Source organism: Anomaloglossus baeobatrachus, chromosome 11 (assembly GCF_048569485.1).
Source record: "Anomaloglossus baeobatrachus isolate aAnoBae1 chromosome 11, aAnoBae1.hap1, whole genome shotgun sequence".
NCBI lineage: Eukaryota > Metazoa > Chordata > Amphibia > Anura > Aromobatidae > Anomaloglossus > Anomaloglossus baeobatrachus.
Window position 1 is genome coordinate 169750847 of NC_134363.1, and position 22450 is coordinate 169773296.

General features: G+C 49.4%; 1 protein-coding gene across 3 annotated transcripts in view; it reads right to left on the bottom strand.

Moving 5' to 3' along the window:
• Window positions 1–435: 435 nt before the first annotated feature.
• UBE4A (ubiquitination factor E4A) overlaps window positions 436–22450 on the bottom strand; it is a 103974-nt gene continuing 81959 nt past the window's right edge. For all 3 annotated transcript variants that reach the window (XM_075328754.1, XM_075328755.1, XM_075328756.1), the window contains exons 12-20: window positions 12314–12446; window positions 10702–10889; window positions 10517–10617; window positions 8664–8777; window positions 4465–4639; window positions 4163–4343; window positions 3917–4064; window positions 3629–3786; window positions 436–2228 (exon numbers count right to left, since the gene is read on the bottom strand). In XM_075328754.1, coding sequence (XP_075184869.1) covers window positions 2090–2228; window positions 3629–3786; window positions 3917–4064; window positions 4163–4343; window positions 4465–4639; window positions 8664–8777; window positions 10517–10617; window positions 10702–10889; window positions 12314–12446 — 1337 coding nt within the window. In that variant the 3' untranslated portion in view covers window positions 436–2089. The remainder of the gene's footprint in view (window positions 2229–3628; window positions 3787–3916; window positions 4065–4162; window positions 4344–4464; window positions 4640–8663; window positions 8778–10516; window positions 10618–10701; window positions 10890–12313; window positions 12447–22450) is intronic.

The following is a 22450-nucleotide window of genomic DNA, read 5'->3' on the forward strand; positions in this document are numbered from 1 at the left end:
AGCAGTGCCCCCCGCATTACTAGAGCGCACCGGTCAGCGGCAGTGCCCCCCACATTACTGGAGCACACCGGTCAGCGGCAGTGCCCCCCGCATTACTGGAGCGCACCGGTCAGCGGCAGTGCCCCCTACATTACTAGAGCGCACCGGTCAGCGGCAATGCCCCCCGCATTACTGGAGCACACTGGTCAGCAGCAGTGCCCCCCGCATTACTGGAGCGCACCGGTCAGCGGCAGTGACCCCCGCATTACTGGAGCACACCGGTCAGCAGCAGTGCCCCCCGCATTACGTGAGCGCACCGGTCAGCGGCAGTGCCCCCTACATTACTAGAGCGCACCGGTCAGCGGCAGTGCCCCCCGCATTACTGTCTGGTACAAAGACTCTGACGTACAAAATGTATAAAACTAATAAAAGGAATAAAATGGAAGGAAACAGATATATTTTTTTTATAATTTATTAACCAGGATAATTATTAATTTACAAGTCCACAGCTGGGGTCTAATATCTAGACAATGTGATGCCTCATCTTCTTACCAGCATTTCTACACTCTTAAAGGGGATGTCAGGATTAAAATCCATGACCCATCCTTACAATAGATCAGATCAGTGGAGGTCCAATACACGGCAAGCAACCCCCCAAAAAATAGTGGCTAGTGGGTCCTGTGGTGGCTGGAGGTAACCAGCAGAAGGAGCCAGATAACCACAGCTCCGCACACTGTATTGTCCACTCTCCGGCACCGCATCACCCATAGGAGAATAGTTGCAGGACGGACATGACAGTACACAGCGGTGCTGTTCCGGATCCATTCACTATTTGCATCTAGCCCCCGCTGGAGCCAATATTAACCGATTGGTGGGGGTGCCAGGCGTCGGACCCCCAGTGATCTAATAAAGATAGCGCCCGAAATTCTTAGTCCTTGACAACCCCTTTAAGAGGGAGTTACCTGGCTACATCCAGAGCTACTCATTTCTTATGCGGTTATCCTGCACACGATCCATTGTAAGGAGCAAGGCACGTGCACGATAAGTCTTGGCACCCTTCACTTCCCATGCAGAACTGAGTGGTTCTAGACGACGCCAGATAACCCCTTTAATGCACAGACTAACTCTTACCAATAAAGATAAAAACCATGAACATGAAGTCATCATTGTTTTAAAAGGGTTATTCCCAACCTCATAGACGGATACTGTCGGGATGGTGCATGTAAAGACAAGTGATTTTGCAATTTACTGCTTATTAAAATTTTAATCTGTTCTCGAGATATTAACACTTTTCTAGGTTGCCTTGGAGACCGACCACCGCTGCTCTCTAGCTTGTAAGTACTGCGGTGAAGCTGGCCGGGGATTACGGTAAGCGGTCACAGCGCAATCCCGACCAGCTACAGTGCTTACAAGCTCAGTAGAGAAGCCCTTGTAAGCACTTTGCATGCTCTGCAGTCTAGCAGCGGTGGTCGGTCTCCTAGGCAACGAGATGTAAACAATAGAAAAAAGCATTAACATCTCAAGAACGGATGAAAATTTTAACGAACAGTAAATTGCAATATTGCTCGTATTTACAAGAACTATTAGACAGTATCCCTCTTTAGGAGGATGGAAATAACCCTTTAAAACCTGAATTCACAGCAAGAAAAGAACATTTTGCAGTCCGATAAGGTAAAAAAAAAAAAAAAAAAAGCTTTTCTACCTCTACTGCAAATTTGTAAAATTAAATAAAATATATTCATGAATTACATAAATTACATCTGAGGATATGCCTGGACATTAAGGGATCATATAATGTGGGTATGTGTGTAATACATGATGTATCTACTGTGCTACGTCTTACAAACATTCCCAAATTACAAGAGCAGGCAATGGTCAGAGGGACTCCTCAGGACCACTTTTGGCAGATCTGTTAAATACATGTTAAATATGATAAAATGAGCTTTATGTCACAGTATCCCCCCCCCATTTGTGGCTGATTTGTGAGGTCAGCCCCCCGATTTCTCTCCCCGTATGGTCCAGCTGCTCAGCAGGGGGGAGAAGTCCACGTCCGGCTTCTGAACGTTTCAGCTATCAAAGCGATGCACAGATGTCCGGCGTCTGAGTCCGTCTATAAAGCCTGATTCCGGTTCTCTTCGTTCTGCTTCTTCCGCTCCGACAGCCACGTGCAGATCCTCTCCTTCAGTTCGCGGTTTGGTTTTATCTGATCCATAGTCAGGGGGCTGCGATTAAACGGGTCGGTTTGGTCACTAAAAGAAAAAACAAACATATTATATTCCTTAAGGGCCAGAAAATCTGATCCTTAGAAAAAAGGTTACCAGTACTGAGCACCCGAGCATGGTAGTGCCCACTCATCACTAGTTACCAGTACTGAGCACCCGAGCATGGTAGTGCCCGCTCATCACTAGTTACCAGTACTGAGCACCTGAGCATGGTAGTGCCCGCTCATCACTAGTTACGAGTACTGAGCACCTGAGCATGGTAGTGCCCGCTCATCACTAGTTACCAGTACTGAGCACCTGAGCATGGTAGTGCCCGCTCATCACTAGTTACCAGTACTGAGCACCCGAGCATGGTAGTGCCCGCTCATCACTAGTTACGAGTACTGAGCACCCGAGCATGGTAGTGCCCGCTCATCACTAGTTACCAGTACTGAGCACCTGAGCATGGTAGTGCCCGCTCATCACTAGTTACCAGTACTGAGCACCCGAGCATGGTAGTGCCCACTCATCACTAGTTACGAGTACTGAGCACCCGAGCATGGTAGTGCCCACTCATCACTAGTTACCAGTACTGAGCACCTGAGCATGGTAGTGCCCGCTCATCACTAGTTACCAGTACTGAGCACCCGAGCATGGTAGTGCCCACTCATCACTAGTTACGAGTACTGAGCACCCGAGCATGGTAGTGCCCGCTCATCACTAGTTACCAGTACTGAGCATCCGAGCATGGTAGTGCCCGCTCATCACTAGTTACCAGTACTGAGCACCTGAGCATGGTAGTGCCCGCTCATCACTAGTTACCAGTACTGAGCATCCGAGCATGGTAGTGCCCGCTCATCACTAGTTACCAGTACTGAGCACCCGAGCATGGTAGTGCCCACTCATCACTAGTTACCAGTACTGAGCACCCGAGCATGGTAGTGCCCGCTCATCACTAGTTACCAGTACTGAGCACCTGAGCATGGTAGTGCCCGCTCATCACTAGTTACCAGTACTGAGCACTGGAGCATGGTAGTGCCCGCTCATCACTAGTTACCAGTACTGAGCACCCGAGCATGGTAGTGCCCGCTCATCACTAGTTACCAGTACTGAGCACCCGAGCATGGTAGTGCCCACTCATCACTAGTTACCAGTACTGAGCACCCGAGCATGGTAGTGCCCGCTCATCACTAGTTACCAGTACTGAGCACCCGAGCATGGTAGTGCCCGCTCATCACTAGTTACCAGTACTGAGCACTGGAGCATGGTAGTGCCCACTCATCACTAGTTACCAGTACTGAGCACTGGAGCATGGTAGTGCTCACTTATCACCACTTGCTACCAGATTCCCGTCAGTAATCGAGTTATTATATGGGATCACACACCCATCTATCACATTATCCACATAGTGAAGAAAAAACAGGTGTGACAATTCGCTTGTTTAATACCTAAGTAGATGTCGAGCAATGGTTGACCTGTCCACGGTGACCCGGGAGGAGGGCAGGATAACAGGGTCCGACATGACAGTACTCATTATAGGATCCAGGAACTCATCTGGGGCATCGGCGTACGTCTCCTCCTCTCGCTGCTGCTGGTCCGCTAAGGACTAAAACCAGAACGTTATTTACGAGATGTCGTAAATTACGAGTTCTATTTCTGAGACGTCCAGAGACCAAATGCAATACAGTCCTGCTTCTGAATCCTTTGGTGAAATGTGTCACCTACACTGGTCTCACCTTAATCTTTTCTGCCATGTTTGTGAAGGCTACGATCATATTTCCCGGCTTATTGATCTTCTTCAGCACCCGGACAGTCTGAGCAAACAGCGTTGGTGAGTAGGAGCGGCCGTCCTTCGGCACGGAGGCGCAGAAGTTCTCTTCATCTCTGCAGCACAGGAGAGAATACAAATTTTGTTTAGGAGCATAAGTTTCGCCCTGATGGCATCATCGGACTCCCCAATTTTTCTGTCGTTCCATATTTACCCCAAGTTTAAATAGATGGTGCAGATATCCGACACCAGCTGCTGAGGCTTGAAGTCAAATTCGCTGAAGTCTTTCACCTTCAAGGCTCCCATCTTGGGGCCCACTAAATGCTGGAGGAAGTAATTCAGCATGGAGATGATCCGTTCTGCTAGAAACGGTTGGATAAACAGCGAGCGAATGTCTGGGAAGAAAAAAAAATATGTCATTTTTGGTATTTGCTGCCAACCTTGGGACATGGCGCTGGGTGTAATCAATATACAAAGTTGCACAAGCCCAATACACGACATTACAAGCATCATTACCGGAGGTGAGGAAGGCCAGGGTCCCGATCGTCTCATTAGACATAATATTGTGAAAGCGGGCGAGCTGTCCGAACATCAGCAGATTGGACTCCTTCTCCCGTCGGCTGTCGGCGCTCAGCGCGTCCCACTCTCCGCGGTCCTTCTCTATCTGTTGGACTTTAATTTTGCTCAGGTACTGGGTGACAGAAAGTGACATTCAGGAAAATTAACCTAGATTGTTTTAAATATAATGTAACCAGGCAGCAGCAGTGGGAGCGTTGCCCGGGATAGTGTGTGTCTGTCTCTTTCCCTCTCTGCCTGTCTCTGTCTCTTTCCCTGTCTCAGCCTGCCTCTCTCTGTCCCAGCCTGCCTCTCTCTGTCCCAGCCTGCCTCTCTCTGTCTCAGCCTGCCTCTCTCTGTCTCAGCCTGCCTCTCTCTGTCTCAGCCTGCCTCTCTCTGTCCCAGCCTGCCTCTCTCTGTCCCAGCCTGCCTCTCTCTGTCCCAGCCTGCCTCTCTCTGTCACAGCCTGCCTCTCTCTGTCACAGCCTGCCTCTCTCTGTCACAGCCTGCCTCTCTCTGTCACAGCTTGCCTCTCTCTTTGCCTGTCTCTCTTTCCCTGTGTCTCTCTCTCTCTTTCCCTGTCTGCCTGCCTCTCTTTCCCTGTCTGCCTGCCTCTCTTTCCCTGTCTGCCTGCCCCTCTTTCCCTGTCTGCCTGCCTCTTTCCCTGTCTGCCTGCCTCTCTTTCCCTGCCTGCCTCTCTTTCCCTGCCTGCCTCTCTTTCCCTGTCTGCCTGCCTCTCTTTCCCTGCCTCTCTCTCTTTCCCTGCCTCTCTCCCTTTCCCTGCCTCTCTCTCTTTCCCTGTCTCTCTCTCTCTTTCCCTGTCTCTCTCTCTTTCCCTGTCTCTCTCTCTCTCTCTTTCCCTGTCTCTCTCTTTCTCTTTCCCTGTCTCTCTCTTTCCCTGTCTCTCTCTCTCTTTCCCTGTCTCTCTCTCTCTTTCCCTGTCTCTCTCTCTCTTTCCCTGTCTCTCTCTCTCTCTTTCCCTGTCTCTCTCTCTTTCCCTGTCCCAGCCTGCCTCTCTCTGTCCCAGCCTGCCTCTCTCTGTCCCAGCCTGCCTCTCTCTGTCCCAGCCTGCCTCTCTCTGTCCCAGCCTGCCTCTCTCTGTCACAGCCTGCCTCTCTCTGTCACAGCCTGCCTCTCTCTGTCACAGCCTGCCTCTGTCACAGCTTGCCTCTCTTTGCCTGTCTCTCTTTCCCTGTGTGTCTCTCTCTCTCTCTTTCCCTGTCTGCCTGCCTCTCTTTCCCTGTCTGCCTGCCTCTCTTTCCCTGCCTCTCCCTCTTTCCCTGCCTCTCCCTCTCTCTCTTTCCCTGTCTCTCTCTCTCTCTTTCCCTGTCTCTCTCTCTCTCTTTCCCTGTCTCTCTCTCTTTCCCTGTCTCTCTCTCTCTTTCCCTGTCTCTCTCTCTCTTTCCCTGTCTCTCTCTCTTTCCCTGTCTCTCTCTCTCTCTTTCCCTGTCTCTCTCTTTCTCTTTCCCTGTCTCTCTCTTTCCCTGTCTCTCTCTCTCTCTCTTTCCCTGTCTCTCTCTCTCTCTTTCCCTGTCTCTCTCTCTCTCTCTCTTTCCCTGTCTCTCTCTCTTTCCCTGTCCCAGCCTGCCTCTCTCTGTCCCAGCCTGCCTCTCTCTGTCCCAGCCTGCCTCTCTCTGTCCCAGCCTGCCTCTCTCTGTCCCAGCCTGCCTCTCTCTGTCCCAGCCTGCCTCTCTCTGTCACAGCCTGCCTCTCTCTGTCACAGCCTGCCTCTCTCTGTCACAGCCTGCCTCTCTCTGTCACAGCCTGCCTCTGTCACAGCTTGCCTCTCTTTGCCTGTCTCTCTTTCCCTGTGTCTCTCTCTCTCTCTTTCCCTGTCTGCCTGCCTCTCTTTCCCTGTCTGCCTGCCTCTCTTTCCCTGTCTGCCTGCCTCTCCCTCTTTCCCTGCCTCTCCCTCTTTCCCTGCCTCTCCCTCTCTCTCTTTCCCTGCCTCTCCCTCTCTCTCTTTCCCTGCCTCTCTCTCTCTCTTTCCCTGTCTCTCTCTCTCTCTTTCCCTGTCTCTCTCTCTCTTTCCCTGTCTCTCTCTCTTTCCCTGTCTCTCTCTCTCTCTTTCCCTGTCTCTCTCTCTCTCTTTCCCTGTCTCTCTCTCTCTTTCCCTGTCTCTCTCTCTTTCCCTGTCTCTCTCTCTCTTTCCCTGCCTCTCTCTTTCCTTGCCTCTCTCTCTTTCCTTGCCTCTCTCTCTTTCCCTGCCTCTCTCTCTGTCTCTTTCCCTGCCTCTCTCTTTCCCTGCCCCTCTCTTTCCCTGCCCCTCTCTCTTTCCCTGCCCCTCTCTCTTTCCCTGCCTCTCTCTCTTTCCCTGTCTCTCTCTCTCTTTCCCTGCCTCTCTCTTTCCTTGCCTCTCTCTCTTTCCTTGCCTCTCTCTCTTTCCCTGCCTCTCTCTCTGTCTCTTTCCCTGCCTCTCTCTTTCCCTGCCCCTCTCTTTCCCTGCCCCTCTCTCTTTCCCTGCCCCTCTCTCTTTCCCTGCCCCTCTCTCTTTCCCTGCCTCTCTCTCTTTCCCTGTCTCTCTCTCTTTCCCTGTCTCTCTCTCTCTTTCCCTGTCTCTCTCTCTCTTTCCCTGTCTCTCACTCTCTTTCCCTGCCTGCCTCTCTTTCCCTGCCTGCCTCTCTTTCCCTGTCTGCCTGCCTCTCTCTCTTTCCCTGCCTCTCTCTCTTTCCCTGCCTCTCCCTCTTTCCCTGCCTCTCCCTCTTTCCCTGCCTCTCCCTCTCTCTCTTTCCCTGCCTCTCTCTCTCTCTCTTTCCCTGCCTCTCTCTCTCTCTTTCCCTGTCTCTCTCTCTCTCTCTTTCCCTGTCTCTCTCTTTCCCTGTCTCTCTCTTTCCCTGTCTCTCTCTCTTTCCCTGTCTCTCTCTTTCCCTGTCTCTCTCTCTTTCCCTGTCTCTCTCTCTCTCTCTTTCCCTGCCTCTCTCTTTCCCTGCCTCTCTCTTTCCTTGCCTCTCTCTCTTTCCTTGCCTCTCTCTCTTTCCCTGCCTCTCTCTCTGTCTCTTTCCCTGCCCCTCTCTCTTTCCCTGCCCCTCTCTCTTTCCGTCTCTCTCTCTTTCCCTGTCTCTCTCTCTTTCCCTGTCTCTCTCTCTCTTTCCCTGTCTCTCTCTCTTTCCCTGTCTCTCTCTCTTTCCCTGTCTCTCTCTCTTTCCCTGTCTCTCTCTCTCTTTCCCTGCCTCTCTCTCTCTTTCCCTGCCCCTCTCTTTCCCTGCCCCTCTCTTTCCCTGCCCCTCTCTCTTTCCCTGTCTCTCTCTCTTTCCCTGTCTCTCTCTCTTTCCCTGTCTCTCTCTCTTTCCCTGTCTCTCTCTCTTTCCCTGTCTCTCTCTCTTTCCCTGTCTCTCTCTCTCTTTCCCTGTCTCTCTCTCTCTCTTTCCCTGTCTCTCTCTCTCTCTTTCCCTGTCTCTCTCTCTCTTTCCCTGTCTCTCTCTCTCTCTTTCCCTGTCTCTCTCTCTCTCTTTCCCTGTCTCTCTCTCTCTCTTTCCCTGTCTCTCTCTCTCTCTTTCCCTGTCTCTCTCTCTCTCTTTCCCTGTCTCTCTCTCTCTTTCCCTGTCTCTCTCTCTCTTTCCCTGCCCCTCTCTCTTTCCCTGCCCCTCTCTCTTTCCCTCACACATAAGCTTCTTATACTAAATTTATTTTGTTCCTATACCAACCAATCACAGCTGCTATTAATAACCTTTAGCTCGCAGCTTCATTTGACTTTAATGGAGGAAAGTTTTTTGGAGAGTAACTGTAAAGCGCGGGGTTAAATTTTCCTATTAAAACATAGTCTATGACGTTCCTTGAGTCGCATGAGGCGTCTGTGCAAAATTTCGTGATTGTAAATGCGACGGTGTGAATTCCTTTAGCGGACATAGATACATATACACATACACACACACACATACACTCAGCTTTATATAGTAGATTGATGGACCAAACTTGTCCTGTATAAGGTCTTTGTCCAGGATTAGAAACGCCATGGCTGCTCCCTATCATGGCTTGTCTCTGGTATTGCAATTCCTCCCCATGGAAGTGAATGGAATCGAGCTGCAATACCAAGCACAAGTCACAGGTCATGGGCGCTGTGGTTTCTGAAAAAAAACAACTATGTTTTTCTATTTCTGGACAACCCCTTAATGCTGATGCCGCTCACAGAATTTAGGGGTGCCCTATATATTCTCACTTACCTGTATCGCCTCGTCTAGTAAAAACACAGCATCGTTCATTAACAAATTAAGGAAGCGCAGAAAAAGAGGAGGGTTTACAGCCTCGAGGTTTTCAGCAGCGTAATCCGCAAGTCTCTGCAGGTTACAAAGGAAATAAATTAATTCAGGACTATTTTTTAATGGGCCTGAATGTGTGTATGTGTGTATGTATGTATGTATGTATGTATGTATGTATGTATGTATGTATGTATGTATGTATGTATGTGTGTGTGTGAAGGTAGCCTGGGCTATAAATTGTTTGTTCAAACGAAATAAGAATATCTGTGCATGTAAATAATTAAAATATAGATGTAGTAGCATAATAATCTGTGTCTATATGACAATTGCACAGACGCCATAATATGATTCTAAACTGTATATACAAGAAAGAGTTAACCAAGCTACAAATGAACAAAGGAGATATTCATTAAGTTAATTGGGAGCCTTATCAGTAGTTTCACACACAGAAAGAAGGAATAATGAGCAGAGAGGTATTTTATAACATACTGGAAAAAACTAAGGAGTTGAATACTCCCTACTCCCTGTTCTAGTTTCAAGGTCAATGTTGCACTCTGTATAATTGAGTCTTTTCCAATACACAAGACCAGTCTATGACATTGGCTCAAACAGGGAACACGTCTTGTGTGATCATTGTCTGATTCAGTAAGATCTGCGCAGATATATAGCTAATTCGATCCGTGTCACTGGATACTCTGAATGAAGATACCATTAGCTATCTTCACCTAAATTTCTCCCTTGACATGTATGTATGGATGTATGTATGTATATAATTTAAAAAATGTGTTTTTATATATATATATATATATATATATATATATATATATATATATATATATATATATATATATATATATATATATATATATAAACACATTTTTATTTTTTCTTGAGTATTTTTATTTTTTAAATTACAAAATAAAAGATACCGGGGTGGGTTTACAGGGTGTAAATATTTGACCTGCTCATCTGCTGTCACTCAGGTGCTCTGCACTATCACGGGAAGCAATGGTCTCATCCTTCTCTCACAGGATTGCTGCGATTGGCTGCAGCGGTCAGGTAACTTGAACGGCATGTAATTCGATGACGTGCAATTGTCAACTCACCGCTGCTGCCAATCACGGACCTCCGTGAAATAAGTAAGGTGATGTCATAGTTTCTGGTAATGATCATTGGAGAGGCCTGTTCTGGATCCACAGAGATGACCTTGGATGAGTATGTCATTATTTTCACCCCATCCATGCACCCAATAATGTTATTAGTAGTGATGAGTAAGCACTACCATGCTCCGGTGCTCATAACGAGCAGTCAGATACTCACATGGGTGCGTCTCGTGCACCGACTGTAATAGAAGTCAATGGAGAACTCGAGCATTTTTTCTGGAAATTCCCATTGACTTACATTATACTCAGTAAACGAGTCATGCCCATCCGAGCGTCCGACTGCTCATTACGAGCACCCGAGCATGGTAGTGCCCGCTCATCACGTTACGAGTACTGAGCACCCGAGCATGGTAGTGCCCGCTCATCACTAGTTATGAATACCCGAGCATGGTAGTGCCCGCTCATCACTAGTTATGAATACCCGAGCATGGTAGTGGCCGCTCATCACTAGTTACGAGTACTGAGCACCCGAGCATGGTAGTGCCCACTCATCACTAGTTACGAGTACAGAGCACCCGAGCATGGTAGAGCCCGCTCATCACTAGTTACGAGTACAGAGCATGGTAGTGCCCATTCATCATTAATTATGCCAGAAAAGCCTTTTATCCAATGACAATAAGAATAAATACGGGTGATATCTAAATCTCCGCTCACCTTGATGCTCTCCCGATAGGTGTCCTGCCCCCACATGTATCTTAAGATGGGATACATAGGACGTCTATAGTTGAACTTTTGCTCGAACTGATGCGGGTCACCTTAAAGTAAATGGTGTGTAGATTAGGCCATGCAGCCGTGCTCATCGTGTCCGTGACTAGTGGAAATCAGAATCGACCACCTACCAGTAAACTCAATGTCGACGAACACCTTTATTAGCGCCTCGGCCAGACGTGGGGCGTGTCGATAAGAACAAAAGATTCTCTGGCGGTGGTACACGCTGGAGATAAGTGGGTTCTGGGTTTGTTCCAAATGTGGCATGACCGCCTCCAGCACCTCTGCAAGCTTGGCACGTAGGTGGGGGTTTTTCATCCTAAAAGACATTTTAAAAGGGTTAGTCCCATCTTGACAGATTGTTATTATTGGACTTTGCTTATAAATACAAGCACTTTTGCCGTTTACTGCTTACGAAAACTTGCAGCCGTTCTTGAGAGAACACTTTTTTTTTTCTATTGTTTACAGCTTGTTGCGTAAGAAACCGACCACTACTGCATTCTAGCATTGTAAGCACTGGGAATAAAAAGGCAACATCGTGTTCCGGTGATCCCGGCCAACTTCCATACAGCGCTTACAAGCTCAATCGCACACAGCTTGTAATGACTGCGCATGTTCTGATATCTAGCAGCGATGGCCAGTTTCCAATTCAAGATCTCAAGAACGCCTGAAAAATTTAATAAATCAGAAAAATTGCTTGTATTTACAAGAACTATCAGGGTGAAGACGGTATTAACCCTTTAAAAAGAGTTGTTAAAGCAATTACCGTATTTTTCATTTTATAAGACGCACCGGATTATAAAACACACCCCAAATTTAGAGATTAAAAATATATATATATATATATATATATATATATATATATATATATATATATATATATATATATAGTCCGTCTTACACTCTGGTTTTGTCTTACCGGAGGGGGCGGCAGCGGTGGTGGAGTGGGGTCACAGGGGGCAGAGGCTGTGCTAGTGGTGGCAGCGGCGGCGGGTCAGTGAGACCAGCAGCGGCTGCGGGTCAGTGACAGCAGCAGCGGGTCAGTGACAGCAGCAGCGGCGGCGGGTCAGTGACAGCAGCAGCGGCGGCGGGTCAGTGACCGCAGCAGCGGCGGCGGGTCAGTGACAGCAGCAGCGGCGGCGGGTCAGTGACAGCAGCAGCGGCGGCGGGTCAGTGGTGGAGCAGGCTGATGCAGTGAGTGTACTAGTCTGTCCACAGTCCCGGTTCAAATGATGGCGCCTGGAACGGCAAGTGCGCAGATGGAGCTCTCATCCAAGAGCTCCATCTGCGCACACGCTGACTCCTGGCGCCATCATTTGAAACCGGGACTGCGGACAGACTAGGACACTCGCCGCACAGCCACCCGTCTGCACAGAGCCGCCTACCCGCACAGAGAGGCAGCCAGCTACCAGCACCGACAGGCATACAGGTACCAGCACGCAGCGACATGCACCTGACCACCTGCACCCACCCGGCCGCCCGCACACAGAGCTGCATAGACAGCCCCCCCAGTAAGCTATATTCGGATTTTAAGACGCACCCCTCATCTTCCTTCCAAATTTTTGGGAGGAAAAGTGCGTCTTATAATCCAAAAAATACGGTATTAGTACCGTATTAATATAATCAAAAGAATAAATCCCATTTTTTGTCTTTCTAGTAAGTTAACAGTTTACTTTATGGTGTACAGTAAAGGAGGTGGTACCGCTGCCACCCATGATGCTCCCCGTATGCCGCTCCCCTTACCTTTCAACACTGCCGGTGAATACGGTTATGAAGTCCAGTATCTGTTCCAGTGATTCTGCCGCTGTCTCCAAAACTTCATCTGAGAACCGTCTCAGGAAGATGAAAAAGTCTCCCAGGTTATCCGCAAAGAATTCTGTGCAATGAAGAGAAGTGAGGAGCGGTATGTATCAAATCATCTGCATTGTGCGCTTTTAGAATATACAGACAGAAATAGAACCCCTCCGTGATAGCATCCGGTGCAGGATGTCGTCATGGCTTCACTACAGTTGAATGCTTTACGGCGCCACAAAGCATTCAACTGCAGTAAAGCACTGACAGCCTCGGCGGCCCTGTGTATTGGACGGTATCACGGAGGAGTGTGTGTGTGCCTGCTGTCCACAAGCAGCAATCCTCCATGATCGCGTCCAATACACAGGGCTGCTGAGGCTGTCAGCGCTTTACTGCAGTTGAATGCTTTGTGGAACCGTAAAGCATTCAACTGTAGTAAAGCCATGACGACATCCTGCAGCGGCCGCTCCGTTCACGCTATCACGGAGGGGTCTGTGTGTCTGCAGACTGCAAGAAGCGCCTGGAGGCACCGAGAGAACGGACCATAGGTGAGCATATCTTTAATTGTGTGTAAACAATGGCATGATAGGGGACATAAGGGAACCAGCAGGAGGACATTATTAACCCCTTAAGGACGAAGCCAGTTTTGTACTTCATGCCCAGGCCATTTTTTGCAATTCTGACCAGTGTCCCTTTATGAGGTTATAACTCTGGAACGCTTCAATGGATCCTGATGATTCTGACATTGTTTTTTTGTGACATATTGTACTTCATGACAGTTATAAATTTAGAACGATATTTTTTGCTTTTATTTGTAAAAAAAATCGGAAATTTGATGAAAATTTTTAAAATTTTGCAATTTTCAAACTTTTAATTTTTATGCCCATAAACCAGAGAGTTATGTCACACAAAATAGTTAATAAATAACATTTCCCACTTGTCTACATTACATCAGCGCAATTTCTGAAACAAAATTTTTTGTGGTTAGGAAGTTAGAAGGGTTCAAAGTTCATCAGCAATTTCACATTTTTTCAACAAAATTCACAAAACCATTTTTTTAGCGACCACATCACATTTGAAGTGACTTTGAGAGGCCTGGGTGACAAAAAAAAGGGAATTTTGTTTACTTACCGTAAATTCCTTTTCTTCTAGCTCCTATTGGGAGACCCAGACAATTGGGTGTATAGCTTCTGCCTCCGGAGGCCACACAAAGTATTACACTTTAAAAAGTGTAACCCCTCCCCTCTGCCTATACACCCTCCCGTGCGTCACGGGCTCCTCAGTTTGGTGCAAAAGCAGGAAGGAGAAAACTTATAAATTGGTCTAGGGTAAATTCAATCCGAAGGATGTTCGTAGAACTGAAGACCATGAACCAAAAGAACAAAACAACATCAACATGTGTACACAAAAGAACAACCAGCCCGAAGGGCACAGGGGCGGGTGCTGGGTCTCCCAATAGGAGCTAGAAGAAAAGGAATTTACGGTAAGTAAACAAAATTCCCTTTTTCTTTGTCGCTCCATTGGGAGACCCAGACAATTGGGACGTCCAAGAGCAGTCCCTGGGTGGGTAAAGCAATACCTCATTAAAAAGAGCCGAAAACGGCCCCCTCTTACAGGTGGGCCACCGCCGCCTGGAGGACTCGCCTACCTAGACTGGCGTCTGCCGAACCATAGGTATGCACTTGATAGTGCTTCGTGAAAGTGTGCAGACTAGACCACGTAGCCGCCTGACACACCTGCTGAGCCGTCGCCCGGTGCCGCAATGCCCAGAACGCACCTACGGCTCTGGTAGAATGGGCTTTCAACCCTGAAGGGAGCGGAAGCCCAGAAGTACGGTAGGCCTCTAGAATCGGTTCCTTGATCCACCGAGCCAAGATTGACTTGGAGGCCTGAGAGCCCTTACGCTGGCCAGCGACAAGGACAAAGAGCGCGTCTGAACGGCGCAGGGGCGCCGTGCGAGACACGTAGAACCGGAGTGCTCTCACTAGATCCAAAAAGTGCAAATCCTTTTCACACTGGTGAATTGGATTAGGGCAAAAGGAAGGCAAGGAGATATCCTGATTTAGATGAAAGGGGGATACCACCTTAGGAAGAAATTCCAGGACAGGACGCAGAACCACTTTATCCTGGTGGAAAACCAGGAAGGGAGCTTTGCATGACAGCGCTGCAAGCTCAGACACTCTCCGAAGTGATGTGACTGCCACCAGGAAGGCCACCTTCTGAGAAAGACGGGAGAGAGAGACATCCCGCAGCGGCTCAAAAGGCGGCTTTTGAAGAGCCGTCAGGACCCTGTTAAGATCCCAAGGTTCCAACGGACGTTTGTAAGGTGGGACCATATGGCAAACCCCCTGCAGGAACGTGCGGACCTGCGGAAGCCTGGCTAGACGCTTTTGAAAAAACACGGAGAGAACCGACACTTGGCCCTTGAGAGAGCCGAGGGACAAACCCTTGTCCATTCCAGATTGTAGGAATGAAAGAAATGTGGGTAAGGCAAACGGCCATGGAGGAAAACCGTTATCAGAGCACCAGGATAAGAAGATTTGCCAAGACCTGTGATAGATCTTGGCAGACGTTGGCTTCCTGGCTTGTCTCATGGTGGCAATTACATCCTGAGATAACCCTGAAGACGCTAGGAGCCAGGACTCAATGGCCACACAGTCAGGTTGAGGGCCACAGAATTCAGATGGAAAAACGGGCCTTGTGACAGCAAGTCTGGGCGGTCTGGAATTGCCCACGGTTGACCCACCGTGAGATGCCACAGATCCGGATACCACGACAGCCTCGGCCAGTCTGGAGCGACGAGAATGGCGCGACGGCAGTCGGACCGGATCTTGCGTAGTACCCTGGGCAGCATCGCCAGAGGGGGAAACACATATGGCAGTCGAAACTGCGACCAATCCTAGACTAAAGCGTCCGCTGCCGGAGCTCTGTGATCCTGAGACCGTGCCATGAAGGTCGGGACCTTGTTGTTGTGTCGTGACGCCATGAGATCGACGTCCGGCGTTCCCCAGCGGCGACAGATCTCTCGAAACACGTCTGGGTGAAGAGACCATTCCCCCGCGTCCATGCCCTTACGACTGAGAAAATCTGCTTCCCAGTTTTCTACGCCCGGGATGTGAACTGTGGAGATGGTGGAGTCTGTGTCTTCCACCCACTGCAGAATCCGCCGGACGTCCTGGAAGGCTTGACGACTGCGAGTGCCGCCTTGGTGGTTGATGTAGGCGACGGCAGTGGCGTTGTCCGACTGGATTCGGATCTGCCTGCCCTCCAGCCACCGATGGAAAGCCAATAGGGCTAGATATACTGCCCTTATCTCCAGGATATTGATCTGAAGGGACGATTCTTTTGGAGTCCAGGTTCCTTGAGCCCTGTGGTGGAGAAAAACCGCTCCCCAACCTGACAGGCTCGCGTCCGTGGTGACCACGGCCCAGGTTGGGGGTAGGAAGGATTTTCCCCGGGACAGAGATGTGGGTAGGAGCCACCACTGAAGTGATGTTTTGGTTGCGAGGGAAAGAGAGATGTTCTTGTCGAGGGAAGCAGCACTCTTGTCCCATTTGCGAAGAATGTCCCATTGGAGTGGCCGTAGATGGAATTGCGCGAACAGCACTGCCTCCATAGCTGCAACCATCTTCCCCAGGAAGTGCATGAGGCGCCTTAAGGGGTGTGACTGACTCCGAAGAAGTGACTGCACCCCCGCCTGCAGAGAAAGCTGTTTGTCCCGCGGTAGCTTGACTAACGCTGGCTGGGTATGAAACTCCATCCCGAGGTAAATCAGTGATTGGGTCGGCGTCAACTTGGATTTCGGGAAATTGATGATCCACCCGAACTGCTGGAGAGTCGCCAGAGTGACAGTAAGACTTCGTTGACACGCCACCCGAGAAGGGGCCCTGACTAGGAGATCGTCCAAGTAAGGGATCACCGAGTGGCCCTGAGAGTGCAGGACCGCCACGACGGATGCCATGACTTTGGTGAAAACCCGTGGGGCTGTCGCCAGGCCGAAAGGCAATGCCACGAACTGGAGGTGTTCGTCCCCGATGGCGAAACGCAGGAAACGTTGATGTTCGGGTGCGATCGGCACATGGAGATAAGCATCTTTGATGTCGATCGATGCTAGGAAGTCTCCTTGTGACATCGAGGCGATGACCGAGCGGAGAGATTCCATCCAAAACAGTCTGGTTCTCACATGTCTGTTGAGCAGCTTGAGGTCCAGAACGGGACGGAATGACCCGTCCTTTTTTGGCACCACGAACAAGTTGGAGTAAAATCCGCGACCACGTTCCTGAAGGGGAACGGGAATCACAACTCCTTCCATCTTTAGAGCGTCCACTGCCTGAAAAAGTGCGTCAGCCTGTGCGGGGGGTGGGGAGGTTCTGAAGAAACGAGCCGCAGGTCGAGAGCTGAACTCTATCCTGTAACCATGAGACAGAATGTCTCTCACCCATCGGTCTTGAACGTGTGGCCACCAGGCGTCGCCAAAGCGGGAGAGCCTGCCACCGACCGAGGATGTGGCTAGATGAGGCCGAGAGTCATGTGGAGGCCGTCTTGGAGGCAGTGCCTCCCGCGGCCTTTTGGGGGCGTGACTTGGACCGCCACGCATAGGAGTTCCTCTGGCCTTTCTCCGGCCGGTTGGACGAAGAGGATTGGGTCTTGGCGGAGGGACGAAAGGACCGAAACCTCGATTGGATTTTTCTCTGCTGAGGTCTCTTAGGTTTGGACTGGGGTAAGGAGGTAAGGAGGAGTCCTTTCCCGAGGATTCCTTAATAATCTCATCCAACCGTTCGCCAAACAAACGGTCGCCAGAAAAAAGCAAACCAGTTAAGAACCTTTTGGAAGCAGAGTCTGTTTTCCATTCGCGCAGCCACATGGCCCTGCGGACTGCCGTACGGCTAGCGGAGTCCAGGACGGCGTTCATGGCGTAGGACGAAAATGCTGATGCCTGAGAGGTCAAGGAAGAAACATGCGGAGCAGAATTCCGCGTGACGGCCTTAATCTCAGTCAGACATGCAGAGATTGCTTGGAGAGCCCACACGGCAGCAAAGGCCGGGGCGAAAGACGCGCCCGTTGCCTCATAAATAGACTTCACCAAGAGCTCTGTCTGTCAGTGGCATCCTTCAGGGATGAGCCATCGGCAACAGACACAACGGACCTAGCAGCCAATCTAGAGACTGGAGGATCCACCTTGGGGGAGTGTGCCCAGCCCTTAACGACTTCAGGTGGAAAGGGATAACGCGTGTCAGTGTGCCGTTTAGCAAAGCGCTTGTCCGTAACCGCTCTGGGCTTCTGGACAGCGTCCCTGAAGTTAGAGTGATCAAAAAACGTATTGCGCGTACGTTAAGGGAATCGAAATTGGTGTTTCTCCTGCTGAGAAGCCGGCTCCTCTGTAGGAGGAGGTGGGGGTGAGAGATCCAACACCTGGTTGATGGACGAGATAAGATCATTTACTAAGGCGTCCCCTTCAGGGGCATCAAGGTTAAGGGTGAAGTCAGGGACAGGGCCCTGAGCTCCCACGTCCGCCTCGTCTTCCAGAGAGTCCTCAAGCTGGGATCCAGAGCAGCGTGAGGAGGCCGGGGACGAGTCCCAGCGAGGCCGCTTAGCCGGCCTGGGGCTGCGATCCGGGCAGGAGTCCTCCGCCTGGGACCTAGGGTCTATCCTGGGAGCGCGCTGCGGCGCGGACCGAGAAGGGCCTGGAGGAGACAAACTAACAGGGGCCGGGGCCTGTGAAGGGCCCGGTCTGGACTGCAATGCCTCAAGGAGCTTAGATGACCATTTGTCCATAGACTGTGCAAAGGATTGAGACAGCGACTGGGATAGTTTCTCAGCGAAAGAGGCCAACGACGGTGACTCTGTCGCTGCAGACTGCTCAGGGGGAGCAGGGGGATCTACATGAGCCAAGGGGCCCACAAGTGCCCGAGGCTCCGGCTGAGCAAGCGTGGCAGGAGTCGAGCATTGATCACAGTGAGGGTAGGTGGATCCCGCAGGCAACATAGCCCCACAAGAGGTACAGGCCGCGAAAAAAATCTGTGCCTTAGTAGCTTTGCTCCTTGTGGACGACATGCTGTTGTCTCTTAGGAGAGTGACCACTGAGGTTATATGGGAAGAGGGTATACAGCCTTTCCGAACAGATATATATATATATATATATATATATATATATATATATATATATCCATCCATCCCGGCACCCTAGGGGGACCAGCACCGGGTGACCGGTGTGGCTTACCAACCGCTAACGAGCGGAGTGTGTCCTCCAGATTCCCTGTCGTGGATCCCCCGGAGCTGCAGAGCTTTGCCGCTGAGTAGCATCCACCGGAGCTCTCTGGGGGGTTTTTAGAGCCGAGGGCGGCGCCAGCAAAGAGCGGGAATCTGGAGTCCCCAAAGTGGTCAATGAGGGGGGGGGAGACATGCAAAGATGCTCCAGCCCTCAAGGCCGACGTCATGTCGGTAATCCCGCCCTTACCCCTGACAGGCAGGCCCGGGGGCGGGATTTGTCGCGACTAGGCCGCGGCGAAGCCGGGGACTAAATTTAAGGCCGTGCCCGACAAGCAGGCACGGTCGGCGCGGAAGTCCGCCGAAAAAACAACGGACGGAACTACCGCGGCTTCCGGGGAGAAGGTGCGACTCCCTGTACAGTCCCCACATGGGGACACAGAGTACCTTCAAGTTGCAGGGTCCGGTCCCTGGGGGTGAAGAAGCTCCGATCCGGCAGGTTCCACCAGGGGCTGCGGATGGAGCACGGTCCCAGCACGTGGATGACCGCTTAGGATCCCACTTCTCCCAGAGCCGCATAAGGGATGGTGAAGGAGACGGCATGTGGCTCCAGCCTCCGTACCCGCAATGGGTACCTCAACCTTAACAACACCGCCGACATAGTGGGGTGAGAAGGGAACATGCCGGGGACCCCATCGGGGTCCTCTTTTCTTCCATCCGTCATAACTATGTATGAGAATGCATGAGTGGATGTGTGCCTCCTTCCACACAAAGCATAAAACTGAGGAGCCCGTGGGCCACGGGAGGGTGTATAGGCACAGGGGAGGGGTTACACTTTTTTAAAAGTGTAATACTTTGTGTGGCCTCCAGAGGCAGAAGCTATACACCCAATTGTCTGGGTCTCCCAATGGAGCGACAAAGAAAATACCCTAAAGTGACACCATTCTAAAAACTGCACCCCTCAAGGTACTCAAAACCACATCCAAAAAGTTTATTAACCCTTCAGGTGCTACACAGGAACTAAAGCAATGTGGAATGAAAAAAAGCAAAAAATAAAATGTTACCTAAAATGTTGGTCTACCCCAAATTTATTCACTTTTAGAAGAAATAACACAACAAAATGGACCCCAAAACTTGTTACCCACTTTCTTATGAACGCGTTAATACCACACATGTGGTCAGAAACCTCTGTTTGGACAAATGGGAGGGCTTGGAACGAAAGTAGCAATATTTGAATTTTGGAAAGCAAATTTGGTTGAAATAGATTGCGAGCACCATATTGCATTTAGATGTCCGCTAAGGTACCTAAACAGCAGAAACCCCTCACAAGTGATACCATTTGGGAAACTAGACCCCTTAAGGCTCCTATCTAGGGGTATAGTGAGCATTTTGGACCCACAGGTACTTCACAGATTTTGATAACGTTACATTGTCATATTGAAAATTTTCATTTTTTTTCACAAAAATGTTGATTTAGCATCAAATTTCTCACTTTTTCAAGAGGCAACAACAAAACATGGATCCCACAGGTTGTTATCAAATTTCTTGTGAGAGCAGGGATACCCCACATGTGGCCAAAAACCTCTGTTTGGATAAATGGGAGGGCTTGGAATAGAAGGAGCACCATTTGAATTTTGGAAAAGTTGAAATAAATTGCGCACACCATGTCACATTAGCAGGGCCCCTTGGGTGCCTATACATCAGAAACCCCCCCCAAGTGACCCCATTTTGGAAACTGGACCCCTCAAGGATTTTATTCAGGAGTATAGTAAGCATTTTGATTCCACAGGTACTTCACAAAAATGTTGCTGTAGCAACAAATTTCTCACTGTTAGGCTATGTGGCCATGATCCAGCGACACGTCGTCTAGTACACAGTGTCAGATTTCCTGCAGAGATGCGAGTGTTGTCCACGGGAGAACGCAGCTGCCCATGCCCACGATTTGGGTTCAGGCTGCTGTGGACTTTAGTTCTATTCTACGTGCAGAGAACACTCTCGTCTCCGCAGCATAAATTGACATGCTGAGGCTCGGGAAGCTGCACCACAGGTCAATGTATGCTGCGGAGAAAAGAAGCACATTGGGCATGGGATTTCTAAAAATCCTTCCACTGTGCTTCTACTGCACAATGCAGCGTTATGGACGCAGGGAAAACACTCTGCACCCAAAACGCTGCAAACCCTGATTGTGGGCACACAGCCTAAAATGCTACAATGGATGAATGGATAGATGACAAACATTTATAACATCCCACCCCCCTGCATATTCTAATCTGGCGCCCTTCAGTGACTTTCATGTGGCACTAAAGGGTGCCTAGCCTTGTATTTAGCCCAAAAAGAAAAAAAAATAATTAAAATAAATGACGTGGGGTCCCCCCTTTTTTTGATAGCCAGCTAGGGTAAAGCAGACAGCTGTAGCCTGCAAACCACAGCTGACAGCTTCACCTTGGCTGGTGATCAATTTGGAGGGCTCCCCAAGCTGTTTTTTTTTTTTTAAATTTTTTATAATAATTAAAAAACAAACGTGGGGTCCCCCCAAATTAGAGCACCAGCCAAGGTGAAGCTGACAGCTGGGGTCTGGTATTATCAGGGTGGGAAGAGCCATGGTTATTGGACTCTTCCCAGCCTAAAAATAGCAGGCCGCAGCCGCCCCAGAAGTGGCGCATCCATTAGATGCGCCAATCCTGGTGCTTCGCCCCAGCTCATCCCGCGCCCTGGTGCGGTGGCAAACGGGGTAATAAATGGGGTTGATACCAGATGTGTAATGTCACCTGGCATCAAGCCCAGCAATTAGTGATGTCACGGCGTCTATTTGATACCAGACATAACTAATTGACAGTAATACAAAAAAAAAATTGACAACAAAAAAAAGTTTATTTGGAAAAACACTCCCCAACCATCCCTCTTTGACCAATTTATTGAAAAGAAAAAAAAAATCTCCTGTAAGCCATTTTGGAAGTCCCACGATCTTCTAGAATATGGGGGGCACGTTCAGGGAACGTGTCCCCCATTTTCTAGGAGTGCAGACCTTCCATTTGAGGAGAGTGGTGTTATGGACAAGATTATGAATTATTATGAGTATATAAGAATTATTTGGAGATATCCATAAAGAACAAGATTTAAGATGGTGTTTGAACTGTACCCCACATATCTCTTGGCATAAGACTCAGACAGACAGTCTGGGCTATTCTTGTGACCAGTGAATCATGCTGACATTGCTTAATATAAATGAGGAACCAAGCACATTACAGTAAATTGTATATCACAGAATAAGCTGTTCTACTTTATCCAATAGGAGATGTGTTACGTATTCTTGGCATCTAGCCAATACGCCCGGTTATATATATCCGTACAACTTCCGTATTAAAGTCAGTCTTACTTTCTATTCATATCCGGGTACGTCTCTCTGGTGTGTGTGAAAGAGAGTGGTTATGCATGCTACCACGGGTGACTCATAATTTTAATCTGCAGACAGTTTAAGAGGGATGCATGACTAGATTGCATCAACCTAAATTAAGGCCTTATCATTTGGCGCCCAACGTACCTTAGGACGGAGCTCTGGATGGCGGACGGCCGTGCTGACACCTTCAGTCGAAAGGCAACCTACGCGAGAGGTGGAGATGCGCACTCCAAATGCAGGTGAGAACATTTGTATGATCTCACCTTGCAACCTCATGCGTGTACTTGCATTTCGAAGGGGGGGGTTGGGCTGTCCCAGTCTAGACACCTAATGACCGCCATCTCGCATGAGGTAAGCCGTCCTAAGAGATCTCACACCAAGGTGGTCAGGTTCACCTTAAGCTGTCTGTAATTTATGTAATGTAATTGTAAATCACATGAAATGTAATGTGGTTTGAGGTTTTTTTTGTCTGCTCTAGGAGAAAA